This window comes from Tetranychus urticae, chromosome 1, assembly GCF_039701765.1.
Source record: "Tetranychus urticae isolate SD_2017Ah chromosome 1, NJAU_TeUrti_SD_1.0, whole genome shotgun sequence".
NCBI classification, from domain to species: domain Eukaryota; kingdom Metazoa; phylum Arthropoda; class Arachnida; order Trombidiformes; family Tetranychidae; genus Tetranychus; species Tetranychus urticae.
In genome coordinates, this window is record NC_142958.1 from 24719777 (window position 1) to 24747523 (window position 27747).

The following is a 27747-nucleotide window of genomic DNA, read 5'->3' on the forward strand; positions in this document are numbered from 1 at the left end:
ATAAACATAACTACGGCCCAATATCATTTAAAACATCGGTATTATTAATAAATTGAATGCAGTAAGATGGGATTTCGTTATAAATGAAAATATTTTATTCGAACTCAAGCGAATTAAAGTCGATATATGTTGATAAATCACAAATTTTCTGATCAGGAGATCATAAGATATGTACAGATATAATCAGCTTGTATATACAGATTTGATGAGCTAATTTTGTTTACATTTACAGAAATTTTTATAAATATACAAAAAGTTAAATTAAATGAAAACAGCAGCAGTTTGGTTGACGGACGGATCAGGATTAACGGATGTTATTGTTGTTGTGTTTATTGGATTAATTGTTGTCATTACTTGGTCATTTACTGTCGTCAAAACCAATTGATGTTGTTGCTGCTGCTGTTGGTGTTGCTGTTGATGGTTATGATGTTGCTGTTGTTGTTGAATATATTGAAATGTATGTTGATGTTGGTTAACATTATTAACATTTGATGCTGGTAAAGTTGTGTAAATAGATGTTTCATGCCAATCACTTATTCCTTGAGGTGATGATGCTTGTGTTGACCATGTTTCAGGTGAGTCTGGACTTGGTGTCATGTAATAAGACATTGAATTATTTGAATACATGTTTTGCTATAAAGAGAAATAAAAATAAAATGAAATTTAGATTAGCTTAGATTATTTGATATCTTTTTAATCCATCTTGAGTAAGATTATTTCAGATCAATTTTCTCAGTGAATTTCTTTTGAACCGGATAACTGAAACTCACAGGAAATAAAGAAAGCATTACTCTATCATCATCTAAATTATCGCCGTCATCTTCATCATCCTCTTCTTCTTAACTTCATGTTCTGAGAAAATTTTAAATATTCAATGTTAAATAATCGTCAGTAAAAAAATAGTAGCTTAGTTATTAGCTTAGCATTAGCCTGATGACTTTTTTCTGGTGGCCTTTTTTTCTCAAGCTCATCTTCATCTTCATCTTCATCTTTATCTTCATTTAACATGTTTCTTTTTCTCTTTCATTTCAAATTTAATTCTCTCCCACGCTTAACGCTTAAAATTTATCTCATTTTTTTAGTTGTGTCTTCGTAAGTTAAATAAGGTTTGTTTAAAATAGTCTTATATCTATGAGACACTCATGTCGTTCTCACTCTTTATTATTGTCTTTTCTTCATCTTTCTTCTTCTCTTTTCTTCTTATTCTCTTCATATTTCAATTCATTTTTTCTTTCCTTTCCTTTTCTTCTTTCTTCATATCTTCTTAATAAATCTGATCATTAATTGATTGTTATGTAATTGAATACTCATTGTAAAATGGCGTTGGAATAGCATTGATCATTATATACCATTTAAGCCTCATCTTGACTAGTCTAGTCTTATATCTTTTCATTATTTTCATCCTGTTTCTTAATAATTTTAAGTTTTCAATGTTAATTGGAAATAAAAATCTAGACAATTAATCAATAATTAACTTTCTTAAAATACTCAACTATAGACATAAATAAACGCCTATCAGACAGATATATTAATAATAGAAATCAACTCAAAACGAGTGAATAATATTTTGAAAAGGATTTTGAACGAGACTTCAATCAAATGAAAATCTTTTGTTCATTTTGTTGACCCTTTTTCTGATCCTATTTGATTTCATTTTTACGAACATTGTCTGGCTCTTATGTGTCTCTGTAAAATGTATTTTTTTTGTAACCAAAGAAAAAAAGGTCGAAATTCCAACAACCTTTTCATTCGCATTTACATTTTCAATAACATTAACCTCTAGGCAACGATTCTCTCTGTATTTATGATGATTACTTTACCCGCGTCCTTCCCTTTCTTTGTTATTTTTCCCTCTTCTCATTTCTTCTTCTTCTCCTTCTTCTTACATCTGAAGACGTTTGTCCAGACTTAAGTCAGGTCAAAACCTGAAGTTACTTTCTTATTGCCTTCTCTTCCAGCTTTCTTACTTTGTGATAAAGAGACAAACAACTGTAACTTGATCGCGAGGAGAGTAGAGAAAGATAAAGTAGACCCAACAACCGACCGAAGGCCAAAGTGAAAATAGGGGGACAAAGAGAAAGAGAAAAAGAAAGAGAAGGGGAGAGACCAGAGAAGAAGAAGAAGAAAAAGTTAGGTTCAATCGGTGGGTTTACCATTGCCATATGCTCTTCGTTAGAGAAACGTAATGAGAGGGAGAGAGAGTAAGTGAGATTTAAAGTGAGTTGAAGGGCCAGCAAGTTATAATTTGATGATGAAAGAAGAGAGGACGATAAGCGAGAAAAGATTGAATACATAGAGTAAGAGAAGAGGAAGAAAGAGGAAGAAAGAAAAGAAAGGAAGAAAAGAGGACAAGTTAAAAAGTATAAGAATATTTTGTTTGAAAAAATGGCGAAGTCAAAGAAAGTGGATTTCATTTTGGCCTTGATCACAGTCACATAATATAATAATAGCTATCAATATAACTAAGTCAATATGTTCTAGTGAAAGTTTAAAATTATATTAACAATTTAATAAAAACTCTGAAATACTGAGAAAATGTTTGATTGAAATAATTCAAGATGACGAAAGTATTCACAAGATTGTATAACGTACCACATTATTTGATGCAGGTACAGCATAAATTGGTTGTTGTTGCTGTTGTTGTTTCAACATATGAGAATTAGATTGATTCTGATGATGTTGGTGTTGATGTTGAATAAGTTGAGTTATTTGTGTTGTTGATGGTGATTTTGGTGTTTGATGAATTGGTGGCGATAACATTGATGGTGTTTGTGGTGAAAGTAAATGTGGAGATGGATTTGTTGAATAACTATGAGGTGGGGATAATGGCATTATGTGTTGTGGTGATGTTAAAGTCAAATAGTCATAATGATTAACTTGTTGTTGTTGTTGTTGCTGTTGTATTGTTGGTTGACTAGTGATATGAGATGTTGTTAATTGTATTTGATGCTGTGAATTATTTACATTTAAATTGTTTCTTTGTGGTAACGTTGGCGGTTGTTGAATATGATGTTGATTGTTTTTTATTTGAGATACTTGTAATAATTGTTGTTGATCTAGTGTTTGTAAAAGATGCTGATCTCCTTGTTGTTGTTGAAATTGTTGTTGCTGTTGTGGTTGTGGTTGTGGCTGTTGTTGTTGATTTATTATTTGCTTTGTTTCTTGAACAACTTGACTATCATTAACCTGTTGATTTTGTACATTTGTTGAATTCTGATGTTGCTGTTGTTGGATTTGCTGTTGCTGATGCTGTTGTTGTTGATGATTTTGTTGTTGAATCTGTGCTTGTAAAGTTGAGTTATTATTCTGAGATCCTTTTTGACCTGAAGTAATAACTTTTGTAGATTCATTTTGTTGTTGTACATTAACTGATTTTACTTTTAGTTGTTGATTTGAATTATAAGGTGAAGCTGAAGTTTTAGCTGACTTTCTGGCTCGGCTTGCTTTTAAAGTACCATTACCCAGATTAGGATTAGTATTTGATCTTTTAAGTCCACTACCTGTCTTAGCACTAGAATGTGATTGTCTTTGTAATGTTGATGAGCCAGTATTTTGACTTATTTTTTGAGGTGTTAAGATTTGTGTTGTTGTTGATGATTGAGTTTGAGTTTGAGATTGGGCTGGCTGGGATTGTGACGTTGTCTTGTTTATTTGTGTCTTTGTCTGAGCTTGTGTTTGAACTTGTGATTGAGATTGAGTTTGAGTCTGAGATTGTCCTTGGCTCTGTGACTGATTATTTGGATCAGATTTAAATGTATTAAGAAGTTCAACAATATCATGATGACATTTTTCAGCGGCAATATCATGAGGATATCTGTCCATATGATCAGTTATTTCTTTATTGGCTGAATGTTCCAATAAAACTTTTACAGCTTGATAAGCTCCTTCTCGAGCAGCTAAAAATAATGGTGTACATTCCTCATTGTCTTGAGCATCACGATTAGCATTATTCCGAAGTAACATTCTTACAACTTCATCATTGTTAGTTGATGCAGACCAATGAAGAGCCGTTCTTCCCTTCTTATCAGATGCATTAACATCAGCTTCAGCTTGAATTAAATCATTTACCATACCATTCAAAGCTAATCGAGTTGCACTGATTAATGGTGTTGTCCCATCATTTGTCTGAGCATTTAAATCAGTTGCTCTGTGTCTCAACAATAATTCAAATACACCTCTTGCATCAGCAGCAATAGCTGAATGTAAAGGTGTTCGTCCAGTTGAATCTCTAGCATTACAATTAGCACCACTGGCTAATAGTCTTTTAGCAGCATCAGCACGAGCAAAACGAGCTGCTAAATGAAGACATGTTTCACCAGTTTTTTCACCAGTTGCATCAATATTTGCTTGATTTGACATTAATTTATCGAAACTATCAATGTGATTGTTTTGTTGCGATTGACCAGAATCAGAATCAATAATTGTCTCACAATAGGGAACTGAATCACCAAAAGCTGAAAATATCATCAAAGGTGTTAATCCATCAGGTCCAACAATATCTTCACTTTTCATTAAACAATCACCAGATTCTGAATTCATCATTGGTGGTGTCATTGGTTCTTCATTATTAAATGTTATCATTTCAGTTTTAATTGTTGGAGGTGGTTGAGGTATTAATTGTGTATCTCCAGTATAAGTTTCATAATGATGTTGAATTTGGGACAAAAATCGAGGGTCAATTGGTTCTTCATAAATTGTCTCAGTTTTTGTTTCCATCGATGCAACACTATTTTTAGCGCTATTATTGGTTAATCTTCCTTCTTTATTATCATAATATAAATGACCATCTAACCCATTAAGATGCATATGGCTACGATGATCATAATGATGATGACCATAAATATTATCTTGATTATTGTGTCGTCTCCCACCTCGAGAAAGTGAATTTGTTTGATTATTAAAACGTGAATTATTTCTTCCATTTTTTGAAGATCTATCAAAATTTCCAGATGCAGCAGCACAAGTTGGTACTGAACGTTGGTAACCAGAATTATCGTTGTTATTGTTATTGACAATTGTTGCAAACCCGTCAGGGAACCAAGTAATTGTTCCAGAAACTTTATTCTTTGTTCTAACAGCAACATGTATTAATAATGCTGCAGCAACACAAGTGATTACCATGCATCCAACAAAAACACCCCAAAATGTGGGTTGTTCACTTGTTGAATTACCAATGGGTAACAAATCAGCAGGATCAATTGTTGATTGTACTTTCTTAATGGACAATGCAGAGACCATTCCTTGTTCACCCATATCAACTTTACGACTCTCCAAAGCAGCAAAAAAGTTTGCTAATGATGAAGCATCTTCATAACAATCAGGATAACATTTACTATTGTCAATAATTAAAGATAAATTGGACCAATATGTACCACTGTTTGTCATAATTGGATGAATCTCTTTCTCTCCAAATTCATTTCTTTTAATACGAAGAATTGAACCAGAAATTCGAGATAAATCTCGTAAAAATTTAGATAATTTAACGTTATCATCCATCAAATCATTATAAGGTAAATCAACAGTTATGAATAATTCACCACGTCCAAGGATTCTGTGTCCATTATAACAATCTAGACCATCCCATCCACATTCACTTGAATCACATCCTTTATCACAATTACCATTACCATAGTTTTCAAGACAATAATAATCATTTCTTTCATCGCATTTTAATTTAGTGGGATTATTAGGATTAAACTTTTTACTACCAGAGTCACTTGCAGTGGGGAAGAAAGCAGGTAAACTTGATTGTCTTGAGCCTTTAGAACCGTCACTTGATGTTGATGTTGATGAACAGTCTTTACCATCATATAAACAATTACGATTATTACATTCTTCATCACATTTTCCATTAGAGAATCTTGACCAACAGTATGATGGTCGATGACATTTTGACCATGGATTACCATTTCCAAGGAAACATTCCTCTTTATTTGGACATTGGGGATGACATGAATGTCTTGAACATTCAATTTCATCATCTTTGAAATCAAAACCTTTGTCTTTATCATCATCATTATCATCGTTTTTAGGTGATGATGTTGATGGTCGACTTTCACATTCATAACTTCCATGTGTATTAATACACTTACCGCCATTTTTACATGGATTAACCCGTCCATTTGAACATTCATCAATATCAATTTCACAAAAATGTCCAGTAAATCCACTTGGACAAGTACATTGATAATCACGGAAATTTGTCAAAATAGTACAAGTTGCTCCATTTTGACATTTGTTTCCAACACAAGGGTTTATTTCAGTTTCACAACGTCGTCCAGTGAATGGAATTGGACATGAACATGTAAAATTATTCACTAAATCATGACATGTTCCACCATTTAAACACAAAGGTCCACCAAAATTATTTGACATCAAACATTCGTTGATATTAGTTTCACAATTAACTCCAGTGTATCCGGGTGCACAAGTACAAGTGTAATGAGATACAAGGTTATTACACTTTCCACCATGCTGACAGGGTGCTGATATACATTCATTTATATCAGATTGACATCTAATTCCAGTGAATCCAGGTGGACAATGACAAATAAATGAACCTGGTTTAGGTCCTGTAGCACAAGTACCACCATTATAACAAGGATTAGATTCACATTCATTGTAATCATTAAGACATCTTGGACCGAAATAACCACGAGGACATGAACATCTAAATGAATTTTCTAAATCATGACAAGTTCCACCATTAGCACATGGATTAGATGCACACTCATCAATATCAATTTCACAAGTTTGACCAGAGAAACCTGGAGGACATTCACAAGTCTAAAAATACAAAAAATATAAGTTTTTATTACATTACGTTATATTGAATAAAAATATAAAAGTTGAAAAGTTTCTCTAAACTTTTTCCACATCATATCATCATATCAAATGAGTTTAAAAGAGTTTATAACACTTACGAATCCAGATATTTTATCATGACAAGTTGCTCCATTACGACAAGGTTTAGACCAACATTCGTCAGTATTTATCTCACATAAAGTTCCACTCGTTCCTTTGGGACATTCACACGAAAAACCATCAACAAGATCACGACAAGTTCCACCATAAAGACATGGAGTTGATAAACATTCATTTATTTGATTCTGGCAAAGTTTACCTAGAACACAATTCATTAAAATCATAAGATTAGCTTAATTAAATAAAAGCCATGAATTTATCAATCAAATATAATGATGTTATCGTAAGATCTATCATTATCTATTCATTAATTGGCTAACAAAGGATAAGTTGGTAGACAATCTAAACATGCTCATAGTAATCAAGAAATTAATAATTGGCATAGTAAAGTTTAAATTGAAAGATAGAATTTCTTTTGCTTTTTCTTCATAATCCAATATCTTGAAATGATTATTTTTTCATCAAATATTTGTATATTTACCTTGATATCCTGGATCACATGAACATGAAAATCCATTTATGTGGTCAACACATTTACCATGATGACAAGGCGATGATGCACAATCATCGATATCAATGTCACAAGTTCTGCCAGTATATCCGGGTGCACATCGACAAGTAAATCCAGCAACATCATCAATACATGAACCACCATTTAAACATGGATCCGAGAAACATTCATTATCATTAAGTTCACATCTAGATCCAGAGAATCCAACTGGACACAGACATCTGAATGCATTAATTAAATCTGAACACATTCCTCCATTTAAACAGGGATTATCAGAACATTCATCAATATCAATTTCACATTGTTCTCCAGTAAATCCTTGCATACAAATACATCTATAACCACCTCTCATATCAAGACAAGTTCCATCATTTTGACAGGGTGAAGAATCACATTCATTGATGTTTGTTTCACATCGAGCTCCCGTGAAACCAACAGCACAATCACATTTAAAAGATCCTGGAGTATTAACACAAACTCCACCATGTTCACAAGGACTTCCAGATTCTTCACATTCATTAATATCTACCGTACAATCAGTTCCTTTAAATCCAGGTGGACAAGAGCAAACATAAGTTCCATCGATTGGTGATGTATCACAAATAGCTCCAGAATGACATGGATTATTAGCACAAGCATCATCATATTGGCAAAATAATCCAGTTTTATCTGGTGGACAATTACAATGAAATGTACCAACTCGATCTTCACAAATACCACCATTTTGACATGGATTTCCAATACAATCATCAATATTTATTGAACAATCAGGACCGGTCCAACCATTGACACAAATACAAGCATAAGATCCAGGTGTGTTCACGCAAGTAGCTCCATTTTTACATTGAGATGATCTTAATGAACATTCATCAACGTCTTTTGAGCAAAATTTTCCAGAAAATTGAGGTGTACATTGGCAAGTATAACTGGCGATACCATCGATACATGTAGCTCCATTTTGACATAAATTACCTTCACAATCATCAATATTAATTTCACAGTGATTTCCTTTAAATCCTCTTGGACATTGTCGTGAAAATACCAAAGTTGGTAAAAATAAACCACAAAAAAGTAGAGTGGATAATGAAATGGAGAAATGATGAAACGTCGAGTGACTTGAATGATACATTATTGCAGCCAAAAATGAAGAATAGATTATAAAAGTAGAATCACTGAAATATAAATTATTTAAGGCGAGTGGTCAAACCACTCATAAATTGATAATTAAAAGTTGACAAACTACAGTCAAATTAAAGTTGTTGATAAAAAAATTAATTAAAACTAAATTATAATTGATGACATAATTATTAAATTAATACAAAGAAATGAATACTGTTAGACGTTTTTTAAAAAACATGGCCACAAAGAGATGGAGAAGCCAAAGCAAAAAAACGTTAAGATCGGAGCGACGGTTGAAAAACGACTGCCTTCTGTTACTGCAAAGGTCCCTTCCCCCAACGAGAAAAGCCACCAAGCGAGCAAATGTTGAATTAGAAACTTGTTTGAAAAAAAGCAGCTAAAAGCAGAGCGTGAGAAACTTTTCTCAACAAAGTTTACCTCTTACACTGCTTCCTCCTATCATAACTTAACTCATAAAATGAGTAATGCCAATAATTGACTCAATTTTTCAATAGCCCTTAATAAGGAGGGACTTTGATTTGTTAAGAAATCAATTTCATTTAATTGCAGTCAAATTTCGCTTGTCTTACATTCATTTTAACATTTCCCTTTATAAGTCAATATGGATACCTATTGGTTGAACTTTGGAAAGGTCGATATCAATATTAAAACTCGTCCCGTCAAAAGGCTATTCATTGTGTTTGCTGCTGAGTAAACAATACCTGATCAATCACCGAATTGATTCAACTTGCCATGTTTTCAAAGGAAATACTTTTTTTTCTTGCTTCTTCAAATAAATACTTTACCCAATCAAAAAATTACTTTTGATGGCTTTCGGTTACTTTACAGTTTTTAAATGCTCTATCAAAGAGCGACAGCTTTAGTTATGCTCTTCGTGCTTTATGCCAATGTAGTAACGCCATCCATAAAGCATTTCTAGTACTAAATTACATTGGAATTGAATTTCGTTGAACATCATGTATAAAACTTAACTCGATTCCATTGGAAACTAAAAATTGTTATTTAAAAATAATCAATTTTACTGATAAATTATTTTTAAAAAATGTAAACAATTGAGACAGAAAAACGGGAAAATTATTTATATTCGTTAGGAAATGAGCCAATAGATGGCGACATCAAAACTAAAGTCGACTTCGGTCTTCGATTGCGTTTTGTACAATTGTGGTTGGATGTTTTTGGTCAAACCATTTTAGGCGGAGAATCTGCTTTCTTATGTTACAAAGTGTTATAGTTTCTGAACAAGTTTCCCTGGTGTTAGATGATGAAGTAAACATTATTCTCACAAAAATTATGAAAGGTTTTTCATTTACAGTCATCATTGAGAAACTGCTTTGTATAAGGATAATGAATTAAATCTTGTGTGATCAGGTCTAATCAACAGAATTATCAAGAATCCTCTAGAAGAAGAACAGGGACTAAATGGTTCAAGCAAAATAGCCCGAGTCGAGCTATTTCTTTCTCTTCAACAAAAATAAATATAAAAGTTGGAAAATCTTATGAAAAAGTTGATTGAAAATGTGGTGAACTATTTTGTTGTGAACTATTCAAAAAATTATGATGTTTGGGTGATACGAGGGATGTGGTGGAATCGAGTGATGGACAATGCGGCAAAAAGATTGAAAAAGTGGTGGATATAAGCCGATCCCATATTACCTCTTTCAATTCAAATTAGCAAATTTTCTTGAAGCTTTCAGTGTTCGATTGCATCCTCTATTACTGTGGACAAAAAATTCTCGAACAGGGAAGAATGGACGCCCTTCAATGATGAATACCTTTTTGACCCTTCGGTTTTGACCCTTTGAAATTCATACTGAACCAACTCAAAAAAATTATAAAATGAACTCACAATGACAATTAGCTAAAAGATTGAATGGGCTAACTCGCAATCATTCAACCACATTTAAAAACGAATGAATTTATCACTTTATGGTTTATTTGCGGTCTATCTTTTCTTGAACCTTCGAATGGACAAGGGTAAACGAGAACCTCCAGTTTACTTTGCTTTACGTATACTAACACATCCATCTCACAATATTTCTGTCGTAGTAAGCTGTTAAAGATTAACCAATAGCGATCCACTAAAGTTAAAACTTTTTTATCTTAAAGTTTTGCCAATTCAAGTTTATAAAAAATCGAACTGTAAAAAAGGGCCAGACTTAAGTTAATTTTTAGGTGTCACCATCTCGAGCATATTGTAGAGATAAGAAAAAAGCAATGCAAAGAAAGCTGAACAAAATGAAGTTCGATCTCATTGGTACTTTCATTCACGACTGTGAAAAAAATCTTCGGGCTTGCCATCCAGTCCTGACCACTAGTATAGCTGAAACCCATTATTTTACCGACCTATCATTGAAAAATTTGAAGCTGTTTTCATTCCTAGATTGTTAGCTGATAATATTCAAAGTTGATAACGAATGAAATAATTCGAACCAAAAGGTGTAAACATCTTGCAATTTACGCTTAAAACAGACTTGATATTTATTAATAAATATTTGAATGGATGAAAAATGTTGATTATGAAATTATGACTAACAATGAAACGGAATAATAATGATGAGATTAGCAAATAATTGATTGTAATTGAAAATAATACAAAAAGGCAAGTAAAAGGCATCAAAATGGGAAGACAATGTGATTTTGGGTGAAAATGAATCAAAATAGATTGCCATCAATATTAATATCGACAGATTATTATCGTTATTATTATAATTATCATTAGATGAATAAAAATGTTTAAATTGACGCAAAAATATGAAGCAAAATATTCAAACGGAAGTTAATAATAAAGGAGAGAAAAAAGGCCAATCAATAAGGTCAGTTATTGAATGTCCATTTCATGATGTTGACCGTTTATACAGTTGCCTTGTTATTTAAATAATGGGTCCAACAAAGATGATGATCAATAACTGAAGTCTTGTTACATTGTTATTGTCATAATCATTTTTACCTTTGTAAATGTTTGAGCAAATCAAAATGTCAACTTTTACTGTTTGCTAATCAATCACAATCTTAAATTATCACTTCAAACAATTAGCAAATTGTACGGAGAGAAGCGAAGAAGAATACAAAAAAAAATCTTTCCATTCTTTTCCTACTAACCTTAATTCAGTTTATGAATAAATTGAGTTATAATCAAGAGACATCAAATCATTTTGACATTAATATTAATAATTGACTGCAACTACAATTTAAGGGTAAAAATTGATTCTGATTTATCGGTAAAAGCTTGAAATTCAATGTTCAACTTTTTCTGGTTTTTTTACATTGGAAGATAATTTTACAGATTTTGGGTTTCTTTTCAAATCATTGTTTTACTATTTTCTAATTATAATTGTTAGAATTTTGATTTGACTTGAAAAGGCAATGATTTGTCAGTTGAATGGCCATTACTGGACAACCAAATGACCAGTCAATCTGTTAAACAAACCGTAATGTAATACAATGTTTGAAAAGGTAAGTTAAGCTTGACATTGTCAATGGTTTAACTTGTTTAAGCTTTTAAAAAGGTTGAAAAGGTTGAACAAAATGAACATTTTCATCATGATAAAGTATCCTTTTGAATATCAATAATTGATAACAATAATCAATAACAAAAAAATGATAATAATTTCATCTTTTGTCCAATCTATTTCTCATTCATATTGATTACAATTACTGAACATTGATACTTTTGTGTCAACTGTAAAGTTATAAAAGGTTGAATCCTGTTCAACATCATAATAATACTTCATTTCAATCAGGATCGTCTCCATTTTTATCATCATCTTAAAGTTGATCTTTTTATTAACATTAATAACAATGTCTAATACCTTGGGAACCTTTCAATTTGGGAACAAAGAAATTGAAAAACGGTGAAATTAAGGTTAATATTGTTAAATCGTCTCTTGATTGTCACAAGCTTTCCTTTTCCCTATTAAATTAAATCAATCAGCTAATCCTTTCCATAATTTACTCATTGTTTTGTTGTAATCCAATCTTTTGGAAAGCAAAGCAAAGGAGCAAAAAATATTGCCATTTTTGATTGCCAATGTAACTAATATTGGAGACTTGAATACACAAAAAAGCAGAGCAACCAAATAATGTATTTAAACCTAATCCAAATTATCATCATTCAATCTATTTAACTTCACTAATCAACTGGATATAATGTCAATGGTAACAATACAATTAACATTACGGACAACATTTTGTCTCAACATCTTTCAATAGCCAAAACTAAAGCTCAGACAACTCAATAACAATCATTACAACAATCTCAATATTTTGACAATTTTCATTGACTTTCAATTTGGTCAGATTTACATTAAAAATAAGATTATTAGAAGCTAAATTAATGAAATTAACGATAAAAATGACCGTAAATAAGTAAGAAATGATTTAAGATTGATGATCGCTTCTTTTTGCTATGAAATGTGTATTGTTGTTGTGATTTACTCTCTATATTTAGTGTCATTACATTTGGCCTGAAATGTTTATCGTAAATAATAATATCATAATATTTATATGAATAAACATTAACATGATCCTAATACCCTTAAGGTTAATATAATATTGCATATCCATTTATGTATTTATTTTGTCTTCATTGTATTCAATCATTCATTCATTCAGCTTCTCTTTTTTTTTGATTCTCTCAGTTTTTTCACTTCAATGAGTTTCCAATTTCAAAATGGCTCAGTGTTATTATATATAATAATAATATCAATAGTTGAGCTTATCAATTGTAAGATATTTTTGCTTTACAATATAAAATAATCAGAAAGATTATTAACCGGAAAACATTGACATCGCATTTCACATTTCACTATTACAATTGCATCTTTTTTTTCAAACCATTTTGGGATTACAATTAAACATTTTCATCGGGTTACCGGTTCATTTACAAATGTTATACAACTCATGGTTTGCAAACTAGACTTGATTCGGGTAAAGATGAAAATTTTATATTGTACTTGATTTGGTTAGTTATTTTTCTCGGTGTTACTTGAAAACACTTTAAAATTGATTTACCTTAAAGGTTTTGTTAAACATTTGAAATGTGTAAAGTCAAGTGGTAATCAATCAACACTAACTATAACAATCAAGTTAATGTGTTTGTTAAATTCAGGGTTAAAATGGTGTCCATTGTTAGGTTGTGAAAAGATGTATTAAAAAAGGTTTTAACAATTGTCCAGTTTTTAAGCTTAGAATGGATCTAAATTTTTGGTTTTCATCTTATATTAAAATGACTTTAATCAGAATGATTTTTTCCAGCAATCAGACCAACTTTTATTAAGTCATCTACTTGAATCACAATTTATGGAGTCCCTTGATGATGATGATAATTGAAAAGGGTCCAAAATCTGAAACAACAATGAGAAAGCCATTAGTAAAGTTGAAGCAAGAAATGATTGTAATTTGATCAAGAAGGCTTATTGTCACATCAACAGATTGTTATTAACTGTATTTACGTTTAAATCATACCCAATTAGAGGTTAAATCACTTGAAATTAGCCTAAGATTGATAATATTTAGCCAGCAATCATTCATATCGCCCAGTTTCTCACTCTTTTCCTCTTCCTCATCTATTCATAACAATCATTTATTTTCCATAACATAATGATGTTAAACAGATGTAAAGAAATCAATAAAATTTTCATTGCCATTCAATAAATTATCAACATTATAAATTTTACACAACCTATGATTAAAGGGAAGAAAAAGGTTTGCCCGGTAAAAATCGTTTACCAACCTCTGACCCTTTCAACCTTTTCAATCTATTCAATAATAAATGTATATTGTGTTAACATGTAATTTTCACCAGATAAGGTTTTTATTTTCAAACAAGTTGCAATCAAATTGGCCTTCTATTCAGTTGTCGATCAATTCAGTTTTATGACAATTGATTAGGAGGATAGATGATGATGATGACGACGATGGTGATGTTGTTTATGATGATTATTAACTGATCATCACCAACATCACTTGTTGATGTGACAATTTGCTCAACATGCAGTCCATATACAGACACAGCCAACACTCACATAGTTAAGTAATGGTTGTCACCAGCCTTAAAAAAAAGAGAATGAAAAGGAAGGTGAAGAAGAAAAGTGATTATACTTTTTTTTATATTGAAAAATCTATTTATACTTATGATGATAAAGATGATGTCGATAATGATGATGAACCACCCTCTTTCATCTTCTTCTTCTTCCTTTTCATTCATCTCTTTGTACATTTATTTGCTTAAGGCTATTTGAAGGGTGAAAACCATAACCTTACTTTACTTTTTCTTATTGTTATCAACAATCAGTTAAATTGTTTTGGGACCTTTTTGCTTGCTTGCTTGCTTGCTCGCTTGTTGTTGTCTGCTTCTTAACATTACTTAAAGACATCAACGTCTTCCTTTACGCTTTTATGGACTTCAATCAATGATGAGAGAACTTCTTTTCATCTCCTAAATCGTCTTCATATTGAACTTAACTCCTAGTTGTCTTCATCGCCAAATCTTGAGATATGTTTCACCAGGAACCACTTTAATAACCCTTGATATATGTCATCTTTCGCCTTTTGTTTTTTTTTGTCATCAGGGCAACAATTTACGTTGTCATTTTGTCCTTTGATCACTAATACTTTCCATGTTGATAATTTAATCCGTTTGATTCACTTGCAGTCAACCATTTTACGCAATCTGGTCCATCAATTGTGTTTTTGAGCGTCTTGATGAACCCGTAGACATATATCATAAAAACACCAACTTTAACCAGAACAAAACTCCTAAAATTGTATAAAAATAAAAAAATAAGGAGTTAGAAAATTTGTTAAACAGTAAATAAATTTAATTCAATCAACTAGAATAAAATTAAAACCAATAAACAATAAACTTACAACAATGAACCATGCTTTTGACTTCAAGAGAGTCTTCCCTCCTTTATTGCCAAGCAGTGAGATTAGCTTGCCATGTTATTTTAACATAAAATTAGTGATAATAGCACTTGAATTAACAATTAAAATATATTTCATGTAATTGATATAAAAAGACCTAAAATTAAAACAAGTTATCAATGGTAAATTAACTTTAATTTCATTGCAAACTGATGAAAGCTTTAAAATATCTCAAGGAACATGACAAATTCAAAATTTGAATAGATCTCTTCCAACCAAGAATAGTAATCATAATTTAAATCATCTCTTTCAAATGATTTCAATAAGGAAAACAAAGAATAAAATTACATATTAATATTAAGTGTATTGGATTAGAGTTGACAAGAGCAAAAGTCCGTTATTAGACTCTTTTGATATGTTTATTAACCCAAGTCCGTCCTCCATTTAGGTTAAAGGTTATCTCATTGGCTCCTAAATTTTAACCAGCCTATAAGTTCGTGTGGCCTTTTAGACCTCAAAAAAGGACGAGATTCACAATTTTTATCACACAGACTGTAGTTTGCCTTTGAATCCAAACCATTATGTAAATCAGGAGTAAGTACATCCAAGACCGATTTAGATTTGTAGCTTGTCAGTGTGAAGTCAATGAATTATGAGAAGTGAATGGACTGATAATTGTCAAATTATGAACAAAACTGGTTCAAAGTCATTTTTTGTGGATTCCTTGTTGAATTTATCAGGCTCAACTAAAAGTGCCTATTACTGTAAAATAGGAACACCATCAACACCGACACCAACAGTAACACCAGTAAAAACAATATCAACTGAAACTGGAAAGGTTCCAGAGAAGACAATTTGTTCATCTCTTTCATCGTCATCTTCATCTTCATCGTCTTCCACCTCATCTACAGATGACTCCAAAGGATCAACAAGATTACGAACTGCCTTTACATCAACCCAAATTGTCCATCTTGAACGTGAATTCACTCGGAGTATGTATTTATCCCGATTACGGCGAATTGAGATTGCCCATTATTTAGGTTTAAGTGAAAAACAAGTGAAAATTTGGTTCCAAAATCGTCGAGTTAAACACAAGAAGGAATCTAAATTTACTCCGAATGAAATTTATTCAAGCCATTACATTCCATTTCAGCACAATTCATCAACAGTTAATCCAACATCAACTAACCAAATCAATGACAATGTAAACATGAGAAAATTAAAGGTTAAATTGGCCGCCATTTCATCCTCACCATCTTCACCACTTGAAGCGTCAGTGTCACCACCAACAAGTACAATTATAACGGATCAAATGGAGACTCATGTTGAAACATTAATTAATCCGGAATTTAATGATTCTTCAATGAATGTTACATCAAATCAATTGATATCATCATCGTCTTGTGGCTGTGGTTGCCACAAATTATCATCTTGCCATAAATCTAGCACCAACAATGATACAACCAACCATGTTCAACTTACCAACTAGCTTGTCTCAACAACCATCTAATCATAGTTATAAGTTATTTTACCTTTTTTAATTTTCTAATTTTCTACTCAATTTTTAAATATATTTCATTCAATTAACCCTTCTTAACCTTGTGCTTAACTGATTGTATTATATTTGATTTATTATATATAAATATATTTTCTGTATACATGAACATTTATGATTTTGGTAACAAAAAGAATGATATAAAATAAAAACAATATCTCAACTCAACTTTACTAGACTCTATGGATGCTTGTGACTTTTGTTGATTTTAAGAAAGGTAATTGACATTTGTTTGAATTAAATTATTCACAATTTCACACTTCACAATACAAACAAACAAACAAACAAAATATGAACGCAAATGAAAACATAAATAGATAATGATAATAAAATATGATTGATGAGGCTATATTATGTTATGTTATTTGCTTCAACAATAACCAACGCAGACACAAAAAGCTGAGCCAAACTGAAAGACTTGGACGTATATTTATATCAATAAAGTTGATTGTTGACAAACAATTGACACTTTTACGGACAATTGGTCACCTTTTATTTATTATTATAATTGTTAATAACCAATGATATAAAAAACAGTCGATGAAGTAGGAATAAGAGAGCAAAAAATGAATCTATTTTCTTGAACCCAAAGATTGGGTTACAAGAACCGAGGTGATGAACAGCTTTTAAAGCGTATCGATAGATCAATTATTTTCACTTAAATAATCAATCTGAATCAACTAATTGAGTATCTAGAGAAGCATAAAGATTTTCAATCAACAATTGTGGTTATGATTTATGGTTATAATGATCATAAAACCATGAAAATATTATGTAAACCATTAGCAAAATGGAAGAGCAAAAGACTAAAAAATGGTGAACCAAAATTTGACAAATTTTCTGGTTAACCATTTTCCGATGGAGCCAACAATCAAAATGAACAATTCCAATGAAAAGCCACTAATCAAGATCTCTAATCAAGTTGATTGAGTTAACCGTCCTTGACACTTTCCCAAATGAACCTTTAATCCAACAAACCAACATCCAGTTAAGCTAATCCGATTGACTTTTTTGTCAACTTTGCTATTGATTTAACTTCTTTATATTCAACTCAATAATTGTCCGTGAATAATAGTTAATCACTGATATGATTATTAAAGTGGAAAAGGGTTGATCTGGTAAAAAGGTTCCTTCATTTGAACGGGTTGAAGGCAGCATTGCTCAAAGTTTACATTGGGTTAGGAATAATGATATTTTTTAATGTCAATGGCTTCAACCCTTAATCATAACCATAATAATGGTTCTAGCTTTTTTTACTGGACAAACCCTTTCAAATCTTAATAAATTTTGTCTTTAATTTCATTTCCTCTCATCTTAACCATGGATTAGGATGGAAATGATTGTTTCATTGTGATTATCATCTTGAGTGGATTTGATTTATCGTTAACCAACAACCGTTTTTTGCACTCTCTTTGTATTCATATATTTATGTGTATATCTGGTTACTGTTTGTTTCCCATTATTTTGACACTTTTCATCAACTTTCAATGTCAACTGATTTTATTATGCTAACAGATTAAATGGCTTGGAATAATGATTATTATATATTTGATCAACAATTAAATTCAATCTCTTAACCCGTTAACTTATACTTTCTCAAGGATCAACTCTTTTCCATTGTAAATTGTATTTCATATGAAAACAGTTAACCATTGAAATGGCAAGTCTCACTGAATATTATGTTTAATATATCATTTAAATTGCCCCACTCAAATCATTGAAATCAAAGGTGTTTACATCTTCATTTACATTTTAATTTCAATTCAGTTTCCAGCCATTAGATGAGATTAAAACTTTAATTTTGTTTATTCATTTTGATTAGATTCTCGGAAATATTAAGTCAAATATTTTTTAACCTCACTTCACTTGAATTCACCTTTAATTCACTGTAATTTTCAATTTATATTGCATCGTTTTTAATTCATGTAATAACATCGAGAAGTAATTATCTCATAACTTCGCGATTCCTGGTTCAACTGATTGTAATCTAATCTAAATTTGTTAAATCATTAAATCAATGTTCTGTCTTCACTTTTCATTGCTTGCAATAGCTATTGTTATTTCATTTTCATTTTCATTTCACTGCCTTTACCATTGTCTATCCAGGTTACTGTACACAGATGATTTACTCGTGCAAATTAACTCTGAAAACTCTGAAATTAATAATCATTTAAATCAAGTTATTTTTAATCATCTTACATAATTGTATTCCAATGATTCATTGATTTCCATGTTAACAATTAAAAGATTAGCTTTGACGACATTAAATGTTAGATAATAGATAGAAATCAAATTGTGTAAGATGAATAAGATTGATCAATTGATTAGTTGGCTACTTTACAAGTGATTACACTAGTAGCTATTAAGTAGCTATTAATATCAATTAATTAAAAATAATTTTTTCGTTTCAAATGTTGAAAGATTTGATAAAAATGGGTTTTAGGTTCAACATTTTAGGTTTTTTTGGGTTTTATTAAATGTTTGTTATTGTTTGATTTGGATTATTCCAAGGCCTCATTGTTTGCTTACGATCACTGTGATTAACTTATAATTTCGTATCAATAAATGAGGATAAATTAAGTTGGTTATGGATTTGATTTTGGTACTTTTTGAGATGATTTTGGTTATTATCTTGGTTATTGTCTTGGTTATTTTGGGTTCATTCAAGGTTTAAAGTTATCAATTTGACACAATTTAAGGTTATTATCATTATTGCCAGTTTATCACTTTATTACATTTAGCCATTCTCATTGTAAATCTTAGTCTGATCTTTATCAAAGCCTTGTGTTGAGGTAAAAGTTCAATTAAAGTACACAATTTAGTAACTTGATATTTATTGTGACAATTAAAATTGACAATGGAAATTTAGATAACAAATGGTTGACCAGCTTTGAATTTGAGTTTAAATCATTGAAATATTCAAATTTGACGGTTTGGTTATGTTGTCCGCAGTGGAAACTATTTTGGGTGTTTATGATTACATTGAAAACATTAAATTTTTCATCTTTTATTATAATTTTCAATTTCTATTTTAAGCACATTTTAATCTGATTCAATAATCAACATGATTGTACAATCAGAGTGGCGAGACAATGTGAATGAATGAGTTGGTAGCATCTTCAATATTGCTTTGAAATGAGCAAGCTTGATGATTAAGTAAAGTCCTTTACTCTTTAACGTCGTTATTTCCTATCAGGCTGAGCTGTTAACAATTGATGTAACAATTTACATGTAATTATCATTTCATTACGCTTTCATTGTTGAACAGGTTGAAAGTGTTTTCAGTGATATTGCGTTATCACTGGTGAAATATAACTTGGACCCATGAACATTCAAAACTGGCCAATACTCGGACGTCAAACTATCATCTGTCTTTCAATTGATTGCCATCGATAAACACCAAAAAACATTAAATTGCTGAACAGCATTGGCTTTTAAATTCTTTGTTATTTTGAGTTTTATAATTCTCACAGATGTCATTGACCATTCCTTTGTTGCTCAAGATTGACCATCACATAGCTTAATATTGCGCTCGTTTGTATCTCTGGTTCAACATTTGATATGGATTAGATTTTAGCATAATTTTGATCCATTTTTTTTTGGGTATTTTAAGATTTGATTCAGAATTTTATAAATTTTTTGGTTTTCCCAAAATTTTAAATTTTAATTGTTCCAAGTGAATGAAGTTGTGAATGAGTTGATTCAATTAACAAGTATCATTTGGTTAAACTGAGTGAGTTGAGTCAGCTTCAACTGTAGATTGCACATTGCTTGAGTTATATGAAATTATCAGCAACTTGTTGTAGTTGCAATCACAATTGCCTTCCTCCTCGAAATAACAACTAACTTGAATGCGGTTTATTTGATTTGCTTCCAATAGCAATGTAGACACAACCTGATGATCAATGAATTAACTTTTGCGCCATCAAAACCAAATCAACTAATCAGCTCAAGTCCATCCTTTTTTTATCAACTACAAACTAATTAACAACCAACTTATAAACACAAGTTTTCTGTATAAAAGTTACATTTGTATTTTAAAAGTTGTTACAAATCAGATTAACTTGCTGTTCATCTGTTGCATGTGCTTTTCCTAAACTCGATTGTTGAGGTTGTCCGATCGACTAATTATCATCTAATATTGTCTCGAGTTAATTTCAACTTGTCACATAGTTTCGAGTTCATTTGATTTGTTTCCATTGTTGTTTCCTGTTCTAATTGTTATTTCATTTTCTTTCAACAAACGCTATTGAATGGATAAAGCCAGTAGTAGCAGATCGTCTGGATCAGGTTATGGCGACAGTGATACAAGTTGGTTGAATAGTCAACTGTCCAGTCTTAATGGTACCCCACAAGATGAGAGATTCACATACGTATGGAAAAGCTTGACATCTTCAGGTGACAACCAAAAAGGATCCTCATCGACATCATCATCTTCCTCTTGTTTTGGTAGATCTTGATTTGCTTTTGTTTGTTGACATGTTTTTTTCGCATTTACCTGGTTCATTATTTATGAGATTCAAACTTGTGAAATCCAAATGGAGAGGAAACGATGACGCAGGGATGGATCCATGATGGGTTCATGTTGAAACAAAACAACAGTCAACTTGTCCATGGTTAATCATTCTGTCCCTATTGGTCTCATTACCTTTTCTGGATCTTTTACTTGTTCTTTGGTTTTAAAAGGGTTCACTGTTTAACCAAATGTTGCTTCCCTTTCGGCATCGGGTTCCACTTAATTGGTTATTCGTAATTTGTATTGTTGCTTTGTTATCAGCTAAATTGGTAGCTTCATCTAGCCAGTGCTTCAACCTCATTGAGGGATCAGGAATATTTTGTGATTTGTTCAGTCATTGATTAAAAATTGATGAGAAATAGTGTGTCAATTTCACTAAAAATCACTATCAATAAAATTTCACTTTTTGCAGCATAATCTAACACTCAATCAATGATCTCAGCTAACTCATTCCAGGGTTTGATCAGGATTTCACATGGTAACTTTTTTGTTTATTGATGGATAATTTTCTCTGAAATAAATTTTCATATTTGTGTCTCCAAGTTCAAGACAGTTCGAGATGAGATGATCCACGCCATTATCAAAATATATCGGGTGAAGAGAGTCAGTTCGGAAGCTGAACATTTAAACTGGTTACTAATTATGAATCATAAATAATTACTTATCTTCGAGACTTTAGAAATCCCCAGAATTGTGAGATTAATTTTCCATGGTCTCCAGCAATCATTATTAAAATGAATTGTTACAATTTCCTCAGATTAGATAGTTTAAACTTGAGTCACGATAAAATTAACAAGGTTCACAGGGTATCAAAAACACTGATTTTAAGTCTTTAGCTTTAAGGATTCGCATTTTCCTTAAAGCTAATTGTCACATAAACAAAGCCTATTCTCACTGTAAGATATGTGAAAATAGCATATTTTGTTCATTAAACGGTTAACCTGCCATGAAACATGCTTGGTTTGTAATTAATCTTTTCATTTGATTCGTGTTTCTCTCTATATTCACATTATGGTCCTTTATTGAATTAATCACTCATCCAAGATATGGTATCCTCTTCACCATTTCTGTGTTGTTATCTTTGAATAATGTCCAAAGGAATGGAACTGCAGCCTTTGGAGAATCGCGCTTTATCTTGCAAATTACCATTCATTTTGGGTTAGTAAATAAATATTGAGAAGTAATGGAAACGATACTGCTAATTATGTGCTTCGAAAGCCATTATTGTTCGGAAAATACTTGGATTAAGGATAAATCATTTCTGTATTGGACTCTGTGTTGACTTCACTTGCATTTCATAAATTCATAAGGCGACTGTTGACAAGGATATGGATCAGAAAGGGAAATAAAACACTGGTGAACACTTGTGATGATTTAATAATATTTTGAAACAACAACTTGAGAACTTAATTAAAACTTAAGAATACGATCTCAGGGGGTTACAATACATTTCATTTTTACATTTACGTATTTATCAACATCTCATTAATAGGTATTCTTAGAAATATCAATAGAAAATTCTTGAAGAATCATTCCTGGAAAGTTATCTTATTTCTGATATCATTTTCATTATCTTTTAAGAAATTTCTTACGAATTAAATTAGTCAATTAGGCTTTGAGCTTTGAAAATGCAAGAATTAATAAATGAATGTTTCGCTCTTTCTGTTCAATGAGTTTTCCTAATTGATTTGGTATCTTTATTCACAAATTACACTCACAATATCGGTTTTCCCGAGCTTATAATGGTCCTTGGTCCTTTTGGTATTCTGCGAACTGGAAAATACGTTTCCCAAGGTTCAATTACAATCTCGACAAACCTTTTGCCTCAAATTTAAATAAAATTTCAAGTCTCTTGTCCAATATTTTTGGATAAGTAATCTCATCGCTTCATCATAACGGACCATCCAAGCTAGCAAAAAAAATCATAATTATGAATTAGGACACATTATCACTCTAATTAACACTCTGATTGCTTTGTAAATTGAAATTCAATTTCACTGACTAAGACTATGACTGATGCATAATTTTGTTTAAAACAGCTTTTAACAAAAAAATTGAGTTCTGATCTACTCTTGATTAACTTATTGATCAACAGTATTCACAGAGACTTATATAGCTTATTAATGCTAAATTGCAGATTGAAAAGGATTGTCTTTTTGTTGGTAGTTACTTATTGTTGGGCTGATTGTTGACTTTTTATCGAAAATTATTTAAAGCAATAAAGTTCACCTAATCATAATTGCTACCAATTCAATAGTTTCAAAATTATTTCATAAAGATTTTCACATTGATTTTTATACATTTTGTTAACAGATGGCGCTCACAAATTTTAATTTAGCCTATTTTTTGTTTAACAGCATCTGTTTTCCTCAATGATCCACTCGAAATAAGGCAATTTTTATCTGTTGGGAAAAACATTTTAGTGATTTCTTCGTTGTATCATGATGGTGAGTTTTAATTTATTTTATCATTTTATTCAAATATTCTAAATTTTCATTCCTTCTCCGTTTTTGTTTCCAGGATAATTGGCGTAGAGAAGCTAGGTTCACCAATAGGCGAAGCAATTATCCGAAGACCATTGAAAATAGAAAATCATCGGTGAGTAGTTGTGATGAATCTACTTTGATTGCCTTTTCTTTACTGATTTGTGTTTAAATTTGATTTTTTATTCTCCAATTAATATCTGTATCAATGATTTTTTTTCCATATAATAGTATGAACACACTAATAATGATAATAGGTCTCCGTCCAAAAAAGAAGTCGGTCCCAGATATGGTGTTAAGCAGCTACCAAAAAGGTAAGATTTCATTTTTCTATATGCCTTTATCGTTTCAATCAATAATTTACATTTTTTTTCTCGTTTACAGAAAGTACCGGTATAAATATCAACGAAACAACAAAGATGATTCTCAAGATGATAATGAGAGTTGGTTCAAAATTGTGGTATGTGTTTATCACGTGTACTTAACTACCTATTGAAATCAATGTAGTTATATTCACTAATTTTTCTTCGCTTTTACTCTTCCTTTTCATAACCAGATACCTAGGGGTGCCAAATGTCCTAAAGAACATTTAATGACTTCTCTTCAACAGAATATGAGTCTACCTCTTATGGCACTAAATGTATGTATTACTCATTCAAGCTTAACTTTGATCTACCTTCGTGTACACATGAGTTTGTCTTTCTCATTGATTTTAATTCATTCTCTCTTTTTTTCTTTATTCAGTTCCACGCTGAAAGTAACACTGTTGTTTTCTTTGTGCAAGGTGGTGATCAAATGCAAGCGATTCGTGCTTGTAGTAGACGCATATATGACAACAACGGCTACGCATTAACTATAAATGTTCAACCAAGTCAAATTCCTGTTCCACCAATAAATAAAATGGTCGAAGATAAAATATCTGATGCCTTAAAAGGTCGATACAATTATTCTCTGCGATCATTGTATTTGAACTCATTTTCACAAGAGCCTAGCTTGCTGGAAGCAAATCTTTACATTCCTCTCAGCCGCCCGTCCGTGTTTAATTTGGTTGTGGAAAAGATAAGAAAAGAATATTCGGAAATTGTTGGTTTAAGTGTTGCTGATAACAAATTGACCTCTCTTCAACCATTATCTCATCTTCAATCAATTTGTAAAAACTTGAAAGCTCTAGACATCTCCAAAAATAAGGTAATTTTTTTTGTCCTACTCTAATTATTATAAGCTAATCTCATATCTAAAATATCTTTCTTGCAGATAAGATCCATATCAGAATTGGACAATATTAAAGGTTTAGATTTAATTGAAATCGCTATCGAAGGAAACCCGTTTGCTAATGCTGCTGCATTTTCAGAATCGGAGAAAAGTGCATTAGTCAGGTTTGTAGAAAACGTTTTTTTGTCCATAATTTAAATTCAAATTCAATTTCAAGCAAGAGTTTTACATTTGCATTATATGAATGGGTAATGAACGTGTGAGAGAGAAAATTTGCTTGACACAGCTTTACCGTTTGCTGGCTACTGAAGGTCTGATTGGCCGTTCTACTTTGACCCAAAAAAAGGCTATATGAACTTTTGAGTTCTTGCCTAACGATGAAGGGGCTTAAAAAGAAATATCGTTTAAAATAGATAAGGACTTGTTAAGTCCGATTCGGGAATGGAGATGAGGAAAGAGTGAATGCCCCGGTCAGCTTCTGAAGAACCAATGACCAATATTGAAAAATACACTTTTCCTCGATGTGATCTCCTTCCCATTGATTACTAAATTAGGGTCTCTTCTCAAAATCACCAGCAAGGTGATAAGTATTTGTCAAGCTTGTAAGAAAGGAAATGGGTTATATTTTGCAAGTCTAATTTTCTCTTAGCATAAAAGCTGGAATTTAAACCAGTGACGTGCTCTAGAGACTAATTCTGACAATTTGTATTTTCTCTCATTGCTTTCAATTTCGGCCTCAACCTAATTTCTGGACCCATTTTTGGAGCAACTTAACCAAGATATACTTTCTTTCGTCTTTATTAAATTTTCAGTTCTTTACGAACTCGTTTCCCGAAACTCGCTAAATTGGTAAGTTACTTGACAACTTTCGTCACCTTTCGTAACTTTCATATTATTAACCTTAAATTCTTCCTATTCATTACAGGATGGAACTGACTTACCACCAGCAATTGGCTTTGATGTTGGTGACTCTGATGACATACCACCTTCTTACGTAAGTTTGATTTGAAGTTTTTCTGTTAGTTTTCGGCTCACAATTTATGTCTTCTTTCTGTATATTAATCTTTTTTTACTAATTTTTTTGTCAACTTCCAGGGTCATCACATACCCAATGAGATCAAGAATTTTGTCGCTGAATTCTTAGATCAATATTTCAAAATTTACGACTCAGATGACCGTAGACCTATGCTCGCTGCTTATCATGACCAGGCTGTCTTTTCTTATAGCATAGGGCGAACTGATAATAAGTAAGTTCACATATTCTTTGATTATTTTTTTGTTGCAGCCAAAATGTAAAACTAACCTCCAATTTTCTTTTCTACATTAGAATTAACACATTTACCCAATCAATGATTGCTGGAAGTCGTAACTTGCTCAGAATTCGAGAAGAAGGTGAAGCCAAAACTGAGCTACTCCATGTTGGTGGCTCTGCAATTGTTGAAGCACTTATGTCGATGCCAAGGACAAAGCATGCCCCCTCATTAATGAAAATTGACGTACCATTTTATTTCCAACAAAATTTCTTCGTTGTGGTCGTGAATGGAGTTTTCAAGGAATTCACTAAGAAACAAGTACACACGAGAGCCTTCGGCAGGACATTTATTATTGTCCCTCAAGGCCAAGGCTTTGTTATAATAAATGACATTTTGGTCATAACCAACGCGACCGTGGAACAGGTCCAAAAATTCAGTCGCTCTCTAGAAAATGATTCAATTATAACTTGCATCAAAGAGGATAGATTTGGTGCTGATTGTTTGGAAAGTCTTAATCTTGGACTTGATCAAGGATTTAATTTAAACCAACAAATTCAACCTCAGATGGCACAAATGCAACCCCAACCAGTTCAAACTCAGCCTATTTTATTGGACCAAGCTGCTAAAGACTCTATGGTACAACAATTTTGTTCATTGACAAATATGAATCTACAATTTTCAACTCAATGTCTAGAAGAGAATGCATATGATTTACAAAAATCATTCGAAGTATTCGAGCAGTTAAATAAGCAAGGAGCTATACCAGCTGCAGCTTTTGTTCAATGAAAATTCTGATTATATTTCGGATTCACATCATCTTTAATCCTCCATCCACTATTGTCTCCTTACCTATCAACTTTTGTTCGCTTTATTTCTATTTTCCGGTCTCCCCTTAATCTAAAGCTTGATATTTGTGTAAATAGTTAATGACAAACTTTTCAATTTTTTCGAAATCTTAACTGTAAATCAACTTAAAAATCAGACATGTGATGCTTGTCATCATCAGGAATGTCGTCAAATATTAAATAAAAAGTCAAAAAATATAAATATTGTGATTATTTTCTAAAAATAATTTTGTCTGTTTCTAATGATGGGTAGATATTATTCAGACTTATATTCAAGTTATAAACTGTGCTTTTGATAAATAAAACAAATGCTAGGTATTCGCAGTGTTCAAAAATGATTATTCACATTTTATTACAATTATTTGTCCATTACAGAATATGGGTTGGTGGGTGGATGAACCTTGTTTGACCAAGTCTCGTTTTCTTTGACTTTTTCATGTTCTG

At 31.6% G+C, this 27747-nt stretch overlaps 3 protein-coding genes and 1 long non-coding RNA gene across 5 annotated transcripts; 2 read left to right on the forward strand and 2 right to left on the reverse strand.

The window, feature by feature from the left end:
- Positions 1-72: 72 nt before the first annotated feature.
- On the reverse strand, positions 73-9584 carry LOC107368476 (uncharacterized). The gene is made up of 4 exons (XM_015936293.3): positions 7406-9584; positions 6924-7123; positions 2593-6786; positions 73-633 (listed from the first exon to the last, which is right to left on the reverse strand). The coding sequence occupies exons 1-4, from the start codon at positions 8562-8564 to the stop codon at positions 262-264; spliced, it is 5925 nt and encodes a 1974-aa protein (XP_015791779.1). The 5' UTR covers positions 8565-9584; the 3' UTR covers positions 73-261.
- A 3790-nt stretch (positions 9585-13374) lies between these two features.
- Positions 13375-15584, reverse strand: LOC112539545 (uncharacterized). Of its 2 annotated transcripts, none has more exons than XR_016199010.1 (3): positions 15443-15584; positions 14842-15331; positions 13375-13917 (listed from the first exon to the last, which is right to left on the reverse strand). It is a non-coding gene; the product is annotated as an uncharacterized LOC112539545 (long non-coding RNA). The 2 variants fall into 2 exon arrangements; XR_003083438.2 differs by having other exon boundaries at positions 14837-15331.
- Positions 15585-15615: 31 nt separating this feature from the next.
- Positions 15616-17162, forward strand: LOC107368441 (uncharacterized). Its single transcript, XM_015936260.3, has one exon. It carries the CDS (start codon positions 16092-16094, stop codon positions 16926-16928), a length of 837 nt encoding a protein of 278 aa, XP_015791746.1. The 5' UTR covers positions 15616-16091; the 3' UTR covers positions 16929-17162.
- A 6719-nt stretch (positions 17163-23881) lies between these two features.
- LOC107368479 (nuclear RNA export factor 1) lies at positions 23882-27505 on the forward strand. The gene is made up of 11 exons (XM_015936295.3): positions 23882-23957; positions 24031-24108; positions 24225-24307; positions 24378-24453; positions 24550-24633; positions 24738-25181; positions 25248-25369; positions 26018-26054; positions 26131-26199; positions 26301-26452; positions 26533-27505. Exons 1-11 carry the CDS (start codon positions 23952-23954, stop codon positions 27242-27244), a joined length of 1863 nt encoding a protein of 620 aa, XP_015791781.1. The 5' UTR covers positions 23882-23951; the 3' UTR covers positions 27245-27505.
- The last annotated feature ends 242 nt before the right edge of the window (positions 27506-27747 follow it).